Source organism: Notothenia rossii (genome assembly GCF_949606895.1).
Source record: "Notothenia rossii genome assembly, contig: scaffold_531, whole genome shotgun sequence".
Lineage (NCBI taxonomy): Eukaryota > Metazoa > Chordata > Actinopteri > Perciformes > Nototheniidae > Notothenia > Notothenia rossii.
This window is the reverse complement of record NW_027639543.1, coordinates 4,801-19,894: the sequence shown is the minus strand read 5'-3', so window position 1 is coordinate 19,894 and position 15,094 is coordinate 4,801. Positions and strand designations below refer to the sequence as shown.

The 15,094-nt window shown below is 39.7% G+C and overlaps 1 protein-coding gene across 2 annotated transcripts; it reads right to left on the bottom strand.

The window, feature by feature from the left end:
* Positions 1 to 7,546: 7,546 nt before the first annotated feature.
* On the bottom strand, positions 7,547 to 15,094 carry LOC307027690 (uncharacterized protein). 2 transcript variants are annotated; one of them, XM_079695974.1, is made up of 9 exons: positions 14,983 to 15,094; positions 14,474 to 14,613; positions 14,073 to 14,208; positions 13,762 to 13,794; positions 13,412 to 13,491; positions 11,900 to 11,990; positions 11,708 to 11,809; positions 10,092 to 10,259; positions 7,547 to 8,644 (listed from the first exon to the last, which is right to left on the bottom strand). In XM_079695974.1, exons 1-9 carry the CDS (start codon positions 15,077 to 15,079, stop codon positions 8,523 to 8,525), a joined length of 969 nt encoding a protein of 322 aa, XP_079552100.1. In that variant the 5' UTR covers positions 15,080 to 15,094; the 3' UTR covers positions 7,547 to 8,522. The 2 variants fall into 2 exon arrangements, with proteins under 2 accessions (XP_079552100.1, XP_079552101.1); XM_079695975.1 differs by having other exon boundaries at positions 14,483 to 14,613.

The window sequence follows — 15,094 nt, the reverse complement described above, 5'->3', positions numbered from 1 at the left end:
GTACCGAGTCCAACAGTGTCATTTTTATCAAGAACTTATAGTAACACATATTTGTATCACTCATCAAATATACCAGGGGGAAAAAACGGAGTTGACCGCAGTCCAGAATCGCTGTATAGATTCAATCTCCTAACAACGTTGTCCATTTTATGCTGTCGGCTGTGCGTGGCGATGAAAAGCTGGTTCGAGGGGGCCCCAGTGAATGTTTGCCTAGGGCCCCCACAGACACTAGAATCGGCACTGGTTAAGGATGTCGTGTTTTTTCATTAAATCATCTGTCAGTGTCACAAGTTTAATGAAGTCATCTTCGGTTTTCCTCAATGTAGGGTAGTTTTCCTTAAGACCCTCGATTAGATCGATGCAATCTGTGACTGGTTATAGTGGAACATTGCATGCCTTTTGTTGCGTAGTCGCTCATTTCAAACAGCCTGTTGAACATGACGAGAATAAACACAAATGTATTTGTGATGAGTAAAGAGGCAGCAATTTGCAGTAGCTATCTCATTCTGGATATCGGGCTTTTACATTTCCCGTTCCCCGGGAGGTCGTCCAGTCACCGTTTTATTTCTGGGTCATAGTGAGAGAATCTATCAATTAGATTTATGATTCGAACATTATAAAAGTAGGGTAGACATGTGGATACTATCCGGCTGAACAAAACGTGCATTTATCTAACAGGTTCGTTTTCCACAGACCTTATTTCGAGCTCTTTTCCAAAATCCTATGGAGAAATCTCAGGCCCACACACAGCTACGCGTATGCCATTAATAGCATTATTTTTCTTGGCTCAATGTGTGTTTTGGTCGTTTTCGTTGTGATCGCAAAATTCACCTTGTTCCCCCTGGTTTATAATATTATCACCGGATACTGTGTAGTGATTCAATGCAAGTGTATGTAAGCAAACGAGTGCTTTTGTTTTGAAATCACTTCCGTGAGTTTCGCACACCCCCCCCCCCCCCTATTTAGTAAGTTAAAAAGTTCAAAGTTAAAAAGCCAGTTTACTGGTTTAATGAAGAAAAACAAATGGTCCGAAGATACACGGATTGTTTCTGAGTCAATATCTTTCCAACTCGTTCTCTTATCTTGGTTTAATGTGGTGCATGTTCTCTAGAAGAAGTTCAACAGGAGAGAAACAGAAAGCAGCAGTGAGATACATTTCCTTAATAAAGTAGAAACATGTGTTCTTACCTGTAAAGCTTTGAGACTGCGGAGACCTCAGTGCTTACAGTTCTGTCTTCTAGATTATATCATGGTGAATAGGTCTGATAACAACAAAATGAGTATTTCACAACTAAAGTTACAGAGGGGGCGTTTCCAACGAGGCTGCAAGGATTGGCAGATGGTGTTTCCTGTGGTCTGAGCAGCAGCCTATAAACGTCCTGATGTGAAGCATGTGGTCTGCATGTTGGAGTGTCATTGGTTGGTGTGAGAGCTGTCTGTCTGTTTGATAGGAGAGTCCCTTGTTAAGCATTGTTGGGGAAGTTGTTAGTAGATTAAACAGAAACAAAGGATGGAAGAAGGAAACAAGTTCATTGGTTACATCTTTGATTAATACGGCGAGGAGGCGGAAATTAGATAAATGGGAAACTTTCAATGTCTCTAACACACCTGCACAGGTAACACAGCCGCGGGGGGCATGCTGACTCCTATCACTCTCTAACAATCCTATATTATATTTTATATATATTTTATCTATCTTATTTGATCAATTAAGGTGATGTATTTAAGGAGGAAACCTTTTAAAGAGACCGATCTTGCTCATGTTCAGGTTGATTAGTATTTAGTGCTTCGAAAAAAAGAGTCAACTCTGAGAAAATAGTAAAATAAAACAAATAACTAAAATTATGGAAAAAAAGTCCATTTCTGGAGAAAAAGTAAAATAAATCAAAAAGTAGAATTATGGGGGAAAAAGTAAAATTATGGAAAAAGAGTCAAATTAATTGTGAAGTCCAGAGAGGCTATTCTACTTTAGTTTTGAATGCATTTACTGTTCACTTTTTTAACCCATGTGCAATTTCTCTCAATAACCTTTTTCTGCTGCACCAAATGACTTTCCTTTTCCCCCACACCTCCAACATGCAATTATTCCTCCATCCACCAGATGGCCTCAATCTTCCTTGTTCAAAATCACATGACTCCCACACTGCCCACCTGTTTCACATTTCCCAATTAGCCCCTCAGTATTTACTCACCTGATGGGAGACTCCAGGTGAGGCATCTCTAAAGAAAGACGCTTTTATTTGTCAAACTCGCTTGTAGCATGACTTCATTCAGGGTCAATCCATTATAAAGCCAGTGTATTTAGCATCTAGTAGTGATGGCGAGATGAAGTCTTATGAAGCTTTGAAGCTTTCCAGCCAATTGGTTCGCAAAAGGGTTCATCTCATGAGGCTTCATCATGGGCTTCATTTGAACACAAACCCCCCTGTTGGTCAAAGTGTGTAAAACAGGCAGATTTGATCTCAACAGTGTGCTCTATCTCAGTGGTTCTCAACTGGTCAGGCCTCGGGACCCACTTTTTCCGTTGTCAATAGATTGCGACCCGACATTTTTAACCACTCAAATCTATTCAACAAAAAATCGTGCTGTAATATATACACTTTTCAGCATACAATATTAATTAAAGTGAAGTACAGTGCATATATCCCTTATATCCCTTCAAAGAACTAAAGTATGCTTTAAAAAGGTTTAATAAGATGATGGAATCAAAGCTGAACTTCATAACATAAAAAGGCAGACATGCTGAAAACCCAACCCCAGGAGATTTTTTGAAATATTAACATATAAACTACTCATTCTGGTACACTCTGAGAAGAAAATAAATACATCTATTACCGACATATTAATAATATGTTATGCCATTGTTTATTTTTGTTTCACTTTGTTCTGACAGCTGAACCTGCTGCTCCACACAGAGAGAAGAGCAAAGAGGAGATAGAATGACTTTAAATAGTGGGAAAGGGTAGATAGCTCCCATTGTTCTGTGACCTGTCAATCATCAAACCGGGGGTCATATTTCATCATGTGTTCATTTTTATCTGAAGTTGTACCCATGGATGTATAAAGAATAGTTCTAGTTATTCTCCATAATCGTCCAGGAGCGACGTTTGGTCAGGGTCCCGTTGGTGTGCAGTTGGGACGCTCCTAGGCTCCTTCAGCTTCATTAAGGGACGCAAATAGCTTTCAACTGATTGCAATGTATTCTCATCTACGGCGGGATTTGACGCTCATGGAAGCACGGCATTCGTTTGTGTCGGCTGCCCTTAAAGGCAATGTGAGCGTCCATTCCCATTGGATAACGGAGAATTGTACACCCGGAAGTAAGTGTTCCCCTTACTGTCGATTGATTTTACAGTGATATCTGCACTACTCATCGACTAAACAATACCAGATTATCCTTGTTAATTACACAACATTGATTGGTTTAAATTGTGTGCAATGCTTTTGTATTTTTCCCCTTCGATTCGGAGAAACAAATATTTTTTCGGAGTAAATGATGGCAGAAGACACTACACTACCCAGAATCCCCAGCTATCGTTTAGGACTACAGCATGTGCTCTGTTTGACAGGCCCCGTGATTAGTTCTCAAGCTCTGTGATTGGTTGACCTCCAACTACATTCCATTAATTCCAATGGCTGGCGTCTATGTCACGTGATCTTCAAATTTCCCCCTGCAGAAAAAAAAAACATGGCCGAACTTCGTTTTATTCTCGGTGGAAAATGCCTATTTTAAAGTTAGTTTGGCCATTAAAATGCGTTTTGATGTCATTTGATGTCGATAGAGGAATGGAACGTGTTCGTCCACCGTTGGAACGTATTCCGCGCCGGCTCAGGCATAGGGAATGCCCAGGCCCCCTTCCAGCTGTTTCAGTGCGCTGGGCCTGTACTTGGAGACAGCCTGTTGAAAGCCGTCCCCGACGCCGCTTCCGGACCCTTGCCAGACCTGATCACCGTCATGCTTTCCCTAGCTGTCATCCCAGTCGCTACATGCGTCCTGCGCACCGAGCTACTTCAGTTACGCCAGGAACGCGACGAGACATTCAGCGCATTCGCTCCCAGAGTGCGGGGTAAAGAAGAGACATGCACATATAATGCGGTATGCGAGTGTGGTAAGGACGTGGACTATACCGACCACATTATCCGTGATGTTCTGCTCAATGGCATTTATGACTCGGACATACGCCGCGAGACGCTGGGGACACCTGACGTCCTGGTCAAGGCGAAGGAGGACGCCCTTCGGACCCGTAAGTCCTGTACCACCGAGTCTCTGGGGACTCACTCAAGACCGCTCCGCCCATTGGCACTCGGCGAAAGGGTATTCCTCCAAAACCAGCAAGGCCCGAGCCCCCAAAAATTGGACAGGTGAGGGATCGTGGTGGAGTCGCTGGGCCAGGACCAGTATCGGGTCAGGGTTGACGGTTCGGGACGTCTGACACTGTGCAACCGGCGGTTCCTCCGTGCCTACACGCCGGCCACACCCTGCGCCCGTGAGCAGTCGGCTGCGCCGCCGCCGCCGCCCGCTGCCCTGGGACATCAGCCCCCACCTATCCACCCGGGCGATGCCCCAGGGGATTGCTCAGCGGCCGGCTGATGGACCCCGCGACTCGGCTATGGGCGCTGCTGATGAGGCGTCCTCTGACCTCACCGTTCCTACGGGTGCCTTCCTGGGCGCACCGCTCCCGGTGCCGCAGTCGTCGCCGACGCTGCCCCAGCCTACTCGGCCGGGCCGCGTGAGGAGGCCGCCTGCACGTTACGAGTCCGAGTCCGGCAGCTGGATACGGGATTTAGACCGTTAATCTATTCCGGCTAGGGCTGCAACAAACGACTAATTTGATAATCGATTAATCTATCGATTAATGAAACGATTAATCGATTATTCGGATCGTTAAGGTTTTAACTGTACTACTACTTATATCAATACTGCTTATCGATCCGGTCCTTTTAACGATAGTATTAACGGTTCTTTTGACAAGAAATAAGGTAAACTAACTAAACAAATTGTGAACAAAACTAACATTGCTTTTTATTTTAATTAAATGCATAATATTTCACATCAAAAGAAACAACAATGTTTTAACAAATCATATTAAATAATGTGATGTAAACCGAATAGCTGAAACTTTAACAAAATAACTCAGTTACCTCTAATCATTAACCTATGTTTTTATAACTGAGTTAACTCTGTGTGTTGCTGCTAGCATACATAACACCTGACGTGGAAACGTTACTCGTGGACAGGGCTACAGAGCTACTAGAAAGACAGTCGAACCCGGTGCATTCCTCCGTCTGAATGTGGTGCACTTTTGCTAAGTGTTTAGACAAATTGCTCGTTTTACCGCCTTTATATGATAAACTGTTATTGCACTTTTGGTAACGAGCATTGTCCACATCGAGACGGCTAAAGTTTAACCACACCTCGGAGCGCGTTCTCTCCGCCATCTCCTGCTTGTGTGTGTAAACTGCCCCGCCCCCTCGCAAGCAGGCTTAATCGAGAGATCTCTCGTCTGAATTGGGAAGATCGAAAATACATTATAGACGCATTTTGTAGTCATATTGCATATTAGAAACTGAGTTGGCGACACTAAGACTGCGATATAATGTTTATGTAGCAATAATACATATGACATTATGTTTTAAATGTCTCCTGTACCGATAAAAAAGAGCGATAACGTTGGAGCTTAACGGGGTGTAGAACACATGTGATGACGTCACCAACGAATCGACGACTGAATTAGTTGCCAACTAATTTGGTAATCGATTTTAATCGATTAAGTCGATTAGTTGTTACACCCCTAATTCCGGCCCATAGCTTTCCGGTCTTGAGGGGATGAAGAGTTTATCGCCGGCCACTAGAGGGCAACGTCTCACTGCTGTTGCTGACCGGATATGCCGTGCTCTGACCCGGTAGTGCCGAGCGGCCATTTTAGTTCGAACATTGTTCCTTCACTTCGCCTCGAGTTGAGATGTTCATCTACTCATTCATGTAGGATTGTTTCCACTATTGTTTGGTGTGTCTATACTTTGTGTCATTGTATATATTTGTGTTGTGTTGGTGATGACATGCATGGATGTAGTACTTTGTCAGCTTATCTTGCTGCATTGCTCTGTTTCAGGGTGTTGTCATCCTTGTCAATAAACTACCAAAACTGACATTGAGGAGTGTGTTTCTTCAAAGTTGGAGTCCGTCAGGACCGAGGGTCGGAGCAGCTCATTTGCTTTAGAGAATATTACACCCGGAAGTAAGTATTCTCTCCGCTTCGCTTGACCAACCCCGTGATAGTCCGCAAGCTCTGTGATTGGAGAGTGTGCTCCGAGGGTTACGCCGAGCATCGAACAGCACTTGAAAAGGGATGGAACCACGGCAGACTGTCCAAAACTGGATTTGAACGGGTTAGTCTGGGTTAGCCCTGTTCTATCTCATACCGAGTTCCCAATGAGTAATGCCTTAGAATAACTCTAAACAACGAACATAAAATCATAATTTCATGTTAACAATATTGTTTTTATTCCAGTTTAATGATTGTGATTGAAAAGCCTAAGGAGGCTGGTAAACATTGAAAAGAGGGATTTGTATTCCTTAATAATATTCATAAACGTAACCATGTTGTAGCCTAAGAAAGGCTAAACCATATCAAAGAATACATTTATTAACTACATTATCTCATTTAGCTGTAACTTTTATAAACAATAAAAAATATGTATTGTTCATTCATTGAACCAGGGGCCCTGCGGATGTAAGTCAACTCTTTTCCAGCTGAGCCACATCCCACACACTGAATCCACCCAAAAACACTGGATACTATTTATTGCTGTATTTATTTATTGATGTTTTTATTCCTACATTTATTTATGCTTTTATTCATTTATACTTATGACGTGTTCCGACCTCTATATAAGTGAGGTTCTGAGCTCTCTTAATTCCATCGTGTCAGCACCGGGCCCGGGTACAGGAGGGGTAATATGGTTCTTATTATACATCCATGGGTATTATGAGCGTTGTGGTTCAATGGTTCAACCGATCTGAATCGCTTTCTGAAGGAGTCACGTGGTATCGACAGGCAGCGAGGCTTCGTTTGTCATCGATGGCGTCACTGGCCAAAACGATACAAGCCTCGATGCAAGGTTCAGAAAAAGCTTCGCGGATTACTCGACACACGCTCCGAAGCCTCGGCGCAATACGTAACATCACTAGCATCTAGCACTTGTAAAAGTGGCTAGGTTGGCTAACTTAAGTCACTCTGCTTTCGTCAAGGAAAGCCTCAATTGTGTTTCAAATCTGTCTTTTATATCATGCATATTATGTGGATTGGAGCAGCCATTAGTTTCTGGTATTATTTCTTCTCTGTACACATGGCCTTTAAAAATAATTAATCTGGTGCTGTTTCTGTGTAAAAATCTAAAGATTAGCTAAGTTTAACGGTTTTCAAGTCTGAGTTTAACAAGTTGAAGTCTCCCACAGTTAGTTTTGTGGACTCTTTCTTTCCAAATACATCTTATTTATGTACACATTTGGAACAGAGTACAAAAATAGGACAGGAAAAAACAGTTGGAGTGAAGTTTTATTTAAAAAATGTAAACAGATCTAGCAATTGTGAAAAATAACAGTTGTACAACTCATGAACAAGTTCTGATTTATTCAAAATATAATTAAAAGCCACTGAAAACACGAACACAAGGCATAATGATAAAAAAACAACAACATCAGTTTGTCTATACAACACAACGTTACACATTCGTATTTCAGTCTGATCCAAAACCCATCTCATTTAAGCAAAATGTCAGCAGTAAAATGTATTTTCTGAAAAACAAATTTAAAAAAAACATTCTTATGTAAAAATACTGAAAATACTACAAATAAAAAGTCCTACATGATTTCAGTTTCTAGTATTTTACAAAGAGAGGTGTATAACTTCACAAAATAGCTTTAAAAAATATGAATGTATATCTGTCATATTATACAGTTACTGTTGCTCTCTGTTTACTGAAACGGCAATACAAATAAACTGCCTAATACAAATGCCTAATCATCCTACTAGCTAGTTAGCTTAGCCAGTTAGCTTAGCTAGCTAACGGTAGTGTCTGCTAACTGAGCTAACTGCTTTATTCACTGATCCGAGGACAAAAAGTCTCTAAAATAACTGTGTGTGTGTGTGTGTGTGTGTGTGTGTGTGTGTGTGTGTGTGTGTGTGTGTGTGTGTGTGTGTGTGTGTGTGTGTGTGTGTGTGTGTGTGTGTTTTAAGTACCCTTCATCATACCAATACTGCGCACACTTTATTTTATTATATTGTATTTGTTACGGGACTATACATCTATATTTAATCTATATTTCATGTAAATATTACTGTATTTTAATGTTATAATATTTTTCGTTAAATTTCGTTTTTTTAACCTTGTTTTTATTTTGGTTCTTTTCTTACAATTGTATCTTCTTTGACTGTGTTTATGTATGCACCAAATACACCAACTAATATCTCTTAACCTACTTGGTAATACAATGATTCTGATTCTGATCATTGGAGGTGCTAAGAGGAAGAAGAGGAGAAGGAGAAAGGAGAGAAGGGCAGGACGGAGGAAGGAGCTTCAAAGGAGCTGAGGAGATGATCTTCCAGGTGTATTTCAACAAATGGGTCACTGGAGCAAACCGCTAAAGAAACCAAGAAGGAAACAAGAAGATTTTACATTCCCAAAATATTCATCCAAAGTAAATAGTAGAATCCACTTTGCATATCTAAAGGAGAAAATATAGCTAACTTCTTCATCTGACTTATTTAGCTAGGCTATTAGCATACTTTGCTATATGCTTCAGTAAAAATACTACAAGTAATAGTCCTGCTTTCATATTTAAGTACAGAAATATTCACATCAAAATGTACCTAAGATCAATACGTATAACTATGAGATGTTTCCCTAAAATATTTAACAAAATACACCAATTGTACATTCCTTGCTCAGCGTTTAAAGCCTATTAGCTTACTGAGTTATTTGTAAGCCAGTATTATATTTTAGCAATGTAAAAAAAGCCCTGTATTTAGGATCTTATCTTAGTAAAAAGTACACAAATTTGACAGCAAAATGTACTTAAGAAAGTACGATATACTAGAATTATTGTATTTGTACATTCATTTATTTTGCCCTTTGTAAAATGTAAGATCAAGACCGAGTATAACTTTCAGATTTCCAATTTAAAGGGGACCTATCATGCTAAATGCACTTTTGTACGTCTTGTATACGTGAATATGTGTCCCCGGTGTGTCAGGGAACTCACCAAGTGTCAGAAAACACAACCCTCTCTATTTTCCTCCATACCCAAATCTCTAAAAACGGGGGCCGCAACGAATCTGATACAGACTGATCCAGATTTTAAATTGTTCTGACGTCAGAAAAGTGGAGCTCCGCCTATATGGCCAACTCTCCACCTATCAGGGGAATGAGAGGTTGCGTGGCATGGTAACAGCATGGTAACAGCATGGTAACAGCATGGTAACATGACGCTCGTGCCTCGCCCCCCTCCTTTGCAGGAATTTTAGCCAAGGAATATTTGGCTAAAATGCAGGATCTGTTTGGTATTTTGAAAAAAAAGCTTCACAGACATGTTTTATATAGGTATGGCCCTACAATATATTATTCAAATATAGCATGATAGGTCCCCTTTAACATAGCTATATTTGAGCTAAATACCCTTTTGTACCTTTCTTGGTTAAAGTAAAATGCTTATTATTTAATTACAGTTATTGTATTTGTACATTTAATTTTGCCCTCAGTTGATACAAATTTCCAAAAAGTGACACAATGAGCAGCAATTTTATCATTTTGTGTTGTCTACAATTAGCATTAGTATAATACATTTTAATTACACTTCCGTACATCCGAATTATGATCTCTTTCCATTCAAATATCCTTGTTGTAAGCTACGATGTCGAAGATATATGACCTCTTAATAATGCTTTTAGAAGAGAGTGTGCACCAGATCATAGTATTATTATTGTATTGCTCTCATTTTCCTCACTACCTTTTATATCCGTAAATCTGTGGCCCTTTTTTCACACATGGACCTTTGGAGTTGTAGTTTGCATTAGTATAAAGTATCCTACATGGGTTGTTGTTATTTTTGTTCTGCTGTTCCTCCCCTATAGTGTCGAAGAAGATGCTGGTGCTTCCCGATGGACTGGAGGTCTTTCCCTCTGGGTCTCCGATCAGCGACAGGTCGGTGTGTCCGGGCAAAGCCTCCGAACCGTTTGCTGCTGACGGTTCCTGTGGAGCTGCGGAAGAAGAGGCAGAAAGGTAAGACCAAACCGAGACTTTGTTAACGTGACGATAAGAAATGTTCACCTTACGTTGCGTTAAAGTTATTTGACGTTCTCCGAGGCAGTGGAGACACTATTTTTATTGTGTTTGTTGTTTTGTTTGTTCTCTGACGTACAGTTGCAAAATTCAGTTTTAAAGATATGTTAAGATCTCAAATCTAAGTTAAGTTCATTTTGTTTAACCGTTGGACCAACGGTTAAACAAAATGAACTTAACTTAGATTTGAGATCTTAACATATCTTTAAAACTGAATTGGTCCGGCAACTTTAGACCGCAGACATATTAAAAAAACAGGCAAGGATCTACCTTAAAAGCAGCAAAAGGAGGAAATAAATGGTGAAACAATAGAAACCAACAACGAAAACTGGTTTATTCGTGAAGATGAAGTTTCAACATGTCTTTGACTAACTATTTTGTAGTTTTTTGGGCTTGTGATGGGGAAACTTGAATGCAAAAGCCACTGTTGTAGTTCTAAAATATTGTATTTCCTCTAGTGGCAATCTGAGCAAAGACGGTTGTTGATACATTTTTGTACCTTTTTGTGAGCAAACGTGATAGTCTTGATGTGTTTTAATGGAGTTGAGCTTCATACAACTCACATAATATTGAAATACTGCAAGTGGCTGCCCTTAAAGTGGACCTATCATGCTATATTTGAAACATATATTGTAGGGCCATACCTATACAAAACATGTATGTGAAGTTTTCTTTTCAAAATACCAAACAGTTCACCCATGCCTCATACTGCTCAAACCCCTCCTTTGAAGCCCTGTTAGAGAAACGCAGATCGTGGGTCCTTAGCTTGAAAAAAAGAAAAGGAGGCGGAGCTAATGCCTGATCAGAATTCTACCGGAGATAGTTAAATTCTGCTGTGATAAAACGCCATCCTGTTCTAAACCACATCAAGGATTATTTCTGAAACAGTATGGAGCTCAAATGCTTTTTCTCTTGCTTGTTTATCAGAAGGTGAGTTCCTTTTTTTATTTCCTGCTTTTTAAACACATGTGCTCTCCAGTACAGGTTAGCTCTGAGTGTTAGCGAGGCTTGCTAATGTAAACAAAGACGAGTTTACGTCCGAAACACGTCAGGCATTGTTTCTGATAGCAACTTTCTGTGGGTCCGCCGCCGCTATTACATCACAGCGGATGGAATCTGTATCCGCTCGTTGTACCCCTGTTTTTAAAAGATTTGGGTACGGACGAAAAGAGAGAGGGTTTTATTTTCTGACGCTGCGTGAGTTCCCCGACGCACCGGGCCGCGGACACATATGTATGTATAAAAGACATCACAAAGTGCATTTTGCATGATAGGTCCCCTTTAAAATTAACCGAAAGGAACCATTTGGCCAAATTTCAGACCGTTTTAAACAACAAAAGCCCCAGAAAACCTAATTTGTCTGTACCGCTCTCTCCATTGGATTCCCGTTCCTCCGTCTGAGTTGTTGTGCCGTTGGATACCGGAGGAGGAGGTGGAACGTCTTCAGTGTTTCCTTGGTCTTTAGGGGCTGGGAGATTTGAAATAACACACACACACACGTCATGATATGTTCATATAGAGTTATCTTAATGTGAATTAAAAATATAACCACACACACCCAGGTCGTCCAGGTAGACGGGCTCAAAGGTGCCGATGGGGTCGTTGCGATGGTTTGAGGGAATCGGACGATGGAGGTCGAAAGAGTACGTCTGGACAGGAAAGAAAATAAACAAACAAGATCAAAATAGAGATATTAACCTCAATAAATGCATATTGTCCCTCTTAATTGACTTCTCTTTAATATAGTGGAACTAGATGGTCCAGGGAGACATTTTAAAATATTGACATCAGTTTCTTTTTGCAGAAGAATCTCAACCTGGTTCCTAAAGATATTTATTGTTGTGAGCAGTTTAATAGAGGAAGAATTGTATTTTCACCAAGTTACACCCGGTTTTGTCAAATGAAGTCCAAAAACTAAAGAAATATTGCTTAATTATCACAAAAATCCAAATCCAAATTACAAATTGGATGCTTCTCTTGAGCATGACAAGTTTAATTAAGGAACTTTTTCTTTCTACGGAGCTACACCCTGTTTTGTGTAAAATAAGAAGTCAAAATATATCCATCAATAAATAAAGATAATGACTTAACATGGCAAAAGAGTGATTTTCTTACTCAGACTTATTGTCTGAGTAAGAAAATCACTCTTTCTTTTTCAATAGGAATTTTCAATTTCAAGGGTTTTTCATGACAAGGACTTCAATTATCTCATTTTCTTATTATATATATATATATATATATATATATATATATATATATATATATATTAGGGATGTCCCGAACACCTTTTTTTGCTCCCGATCCGATTTCGATCATTTGATTTTGACAATTTGCCGATACCGATTTTTCCCCATCCGATCTTTATGCAATGCATTAAGAGAAAAAAGTTTTTTTTAAAATTTAAATTGGATATTCTATCCAACATGGATATAGCTTCTTTCTTTCACAGCAGCATTGGATCAGTTCAGTTGTGCAGCATTGGATCAAAACAAAATAAATCTTATCAGTACTCGTTAGCTGACTGCTACAATTAGACACTGCGCCCTGTCCACTCTGTTGCCAGATTTGAGAGAAATAAGCAACCAGGTCTATGAAAACAAGCCCCAAAGAAGCAACACATACATGATGTTGTGTCATTTGAAACCAAAACTAAGGCCTCAGGATGACTTTAAGACTTGAAAATGGTCATTTTTGTTTTGTAACATTGAATTAAAAATTAAAAAAAATTTAAAAAAAAATATTTTTAAAAAATCCAGATCCCCGATTTTTTTCTCCCGATTCTGATCTTTTAAAAATCACGTGATCGGCTCCGATCCCCGATCACGTGATCGGATCGGGACATCTCTAATATATATATATATATATATATAAGGGTTGCTACATTTATCTTCATTATCCAACACTCAGGAAAGCACACTAAAGAGTCTAATTTAATCAAAACTCTACAGGTAAGAGGAAAATATTATATTTAGATTGGAGCTGAACTTTTGAACTTTGATTCTAAAATGAAATTATTGGGAGTGAAATATGTATTTTAAAGGAAATATCAGCATAAATCTGTTTCTCTTACCCTGGAGACTCTCCTGAGGAAGTAGAGCATGACGCACAGAATAATAATCACCACGATGATTAACACCAGGAGCACATAGCCTACACACAGAGGGGGAATACAGATTCATTATCATTAAGGAGAAGCTTTCAGGGGCTCGTTAATTACCACTTGCAATAAAAAAAAATCAGTATTAAAAAAAAAAATCAGTTGATAAATACATTTAAAGATTGAACAAAATAACGAGCCCCAAAGTGTTCAATTTAAATAAAATTGTAATTATTTTGTAATTGTTAAAATAATTACAATTATAAAAGTTCTCCCCTCAGAATACAAATAAATAAATACATTTTATTTTTTAACATCCTTACCCCAGGAGGAATGACCTGTGCCTCCACTTGTTACTGTAAAATAAACAGAACCAGACTTTAATCATTTGTGTGTGTGTGTGTGTGTGTGTGTGTGTGTGTGTGTGTGTGTGTGTGTGTGTGTGTGTGTGTGTGTGTGTGTGTGTGTGTGTGTGTGTGTGTGTGTGTGTGTGTGTGTGTGTGTGTGTGTGTGTGTGTGTGTGTGTGTGTGTGTGTGTGTGTGTGTGTGTGTGTGTGTGTGTGTGTGTGTGTCAGTTAAAGTATGCGTGTGTGGTTTGACAGACAGGAAGTCACATGAATCTCACATACAGTACCTGGTGTTAATGAGGTACTGCCCGTCTCTATGGAAACGGTCGTCGTGACTTCGTTAGCCCCGCCCATCGTGTTCCATGGCGTGCTGTTGCTGTCTTTTTCTGTGGTGCCATTATTAAAGTGTTCTTCTTCTCTGGTCTTTAATAGGCGTAGAAGAAGAAAAAAGGTCACAAGTTGAATTTAAAAGCTTTATTAACTGTGTTGGGGAGACACTGGTTACATGTGAGCATAACATTATAAGAGAGAGAGAGAGAGAGAGAGAGAGAGAGAGAGAGAGAGAGAGAGAGAGAGAGAGAGAGAGAGAGAGAGACCTGTTCTGTTACGGGAGCGGTGTGCTCAACATTAAAATACAAATAGTTAAAAATAATTGGTTAGTTTAAAGATTTGGAATATTTGAAGTTACATTTCTCACCGTAAGGTGTGTTGAAGGCAGATCTGTTGTGGTCGCTGATGTGTTGTTAATCACGGGGGCCTCTAGGGTGGAGCTGGATTCATTTTGAGTTTTATCAGATCCCATTGGAGGAAGAATGGGGGGGGGGATGTCTGTTCCAAACAGGGAGGAAACACACCATCAGACCCTCATCGTATAAAACACATTTAAGATCAGATAAGAAGAACTTTATTGATCCCAATGTGGGAAATGTTTGCGTTGCAGCAGCATAAAAAGACAAGGCATTGGACAATAACAATAAACAAGAACGTAGAAAATATACATGTTGAATTACACATTTACAATAACACAATATAAACCAAGTTATTATATATACATAAGCATGTGAGGGATGTAGTTAAGGAATGCACCATGAGAGTTTTCTATGCAATTACGAGCGTTATGTCTTTAGAAAACTGCAAATCTGGAAGAAAATGCACGTTAAATCACACAGCAGTGTTTCTAAACATCCGCATTGTTACCTGGTGTAACAGCTGTTTCATTCTGTCCTCTGGAAACTGAAGAAAAGGCTAACTGAAACAGAAGAAACAGAAATGGGACGTTTAGATAATGTTGCATTGCTACACAAATATC

Excerpts from the sequence above, each read along its gene's own strand:
- LOC307027690 (XM_079695974.1), bottom strand. The coding sequence starts at position 15,079 with ATGCAACATTATCTAAACGTCCCATTTCTGTTTCTTCTGTTTCAGTTA. Across the intron at positions 13,492-13,761 it reads CACAGGTCATTCCTCCTGGG|GCTATGTGCTCCTGGTGTTA; the intron begins GTAAGGATGTTA and ends CTCTGTGTGTAG. Across the intron at positions 11,991-13,411 it reads TCCTCAGGAGAGTCTCCAGG|ACGTACTCTTTCGACCTCCA; the intron begins GTAAGAGAAACA and ends TTTCCTGTCCAG.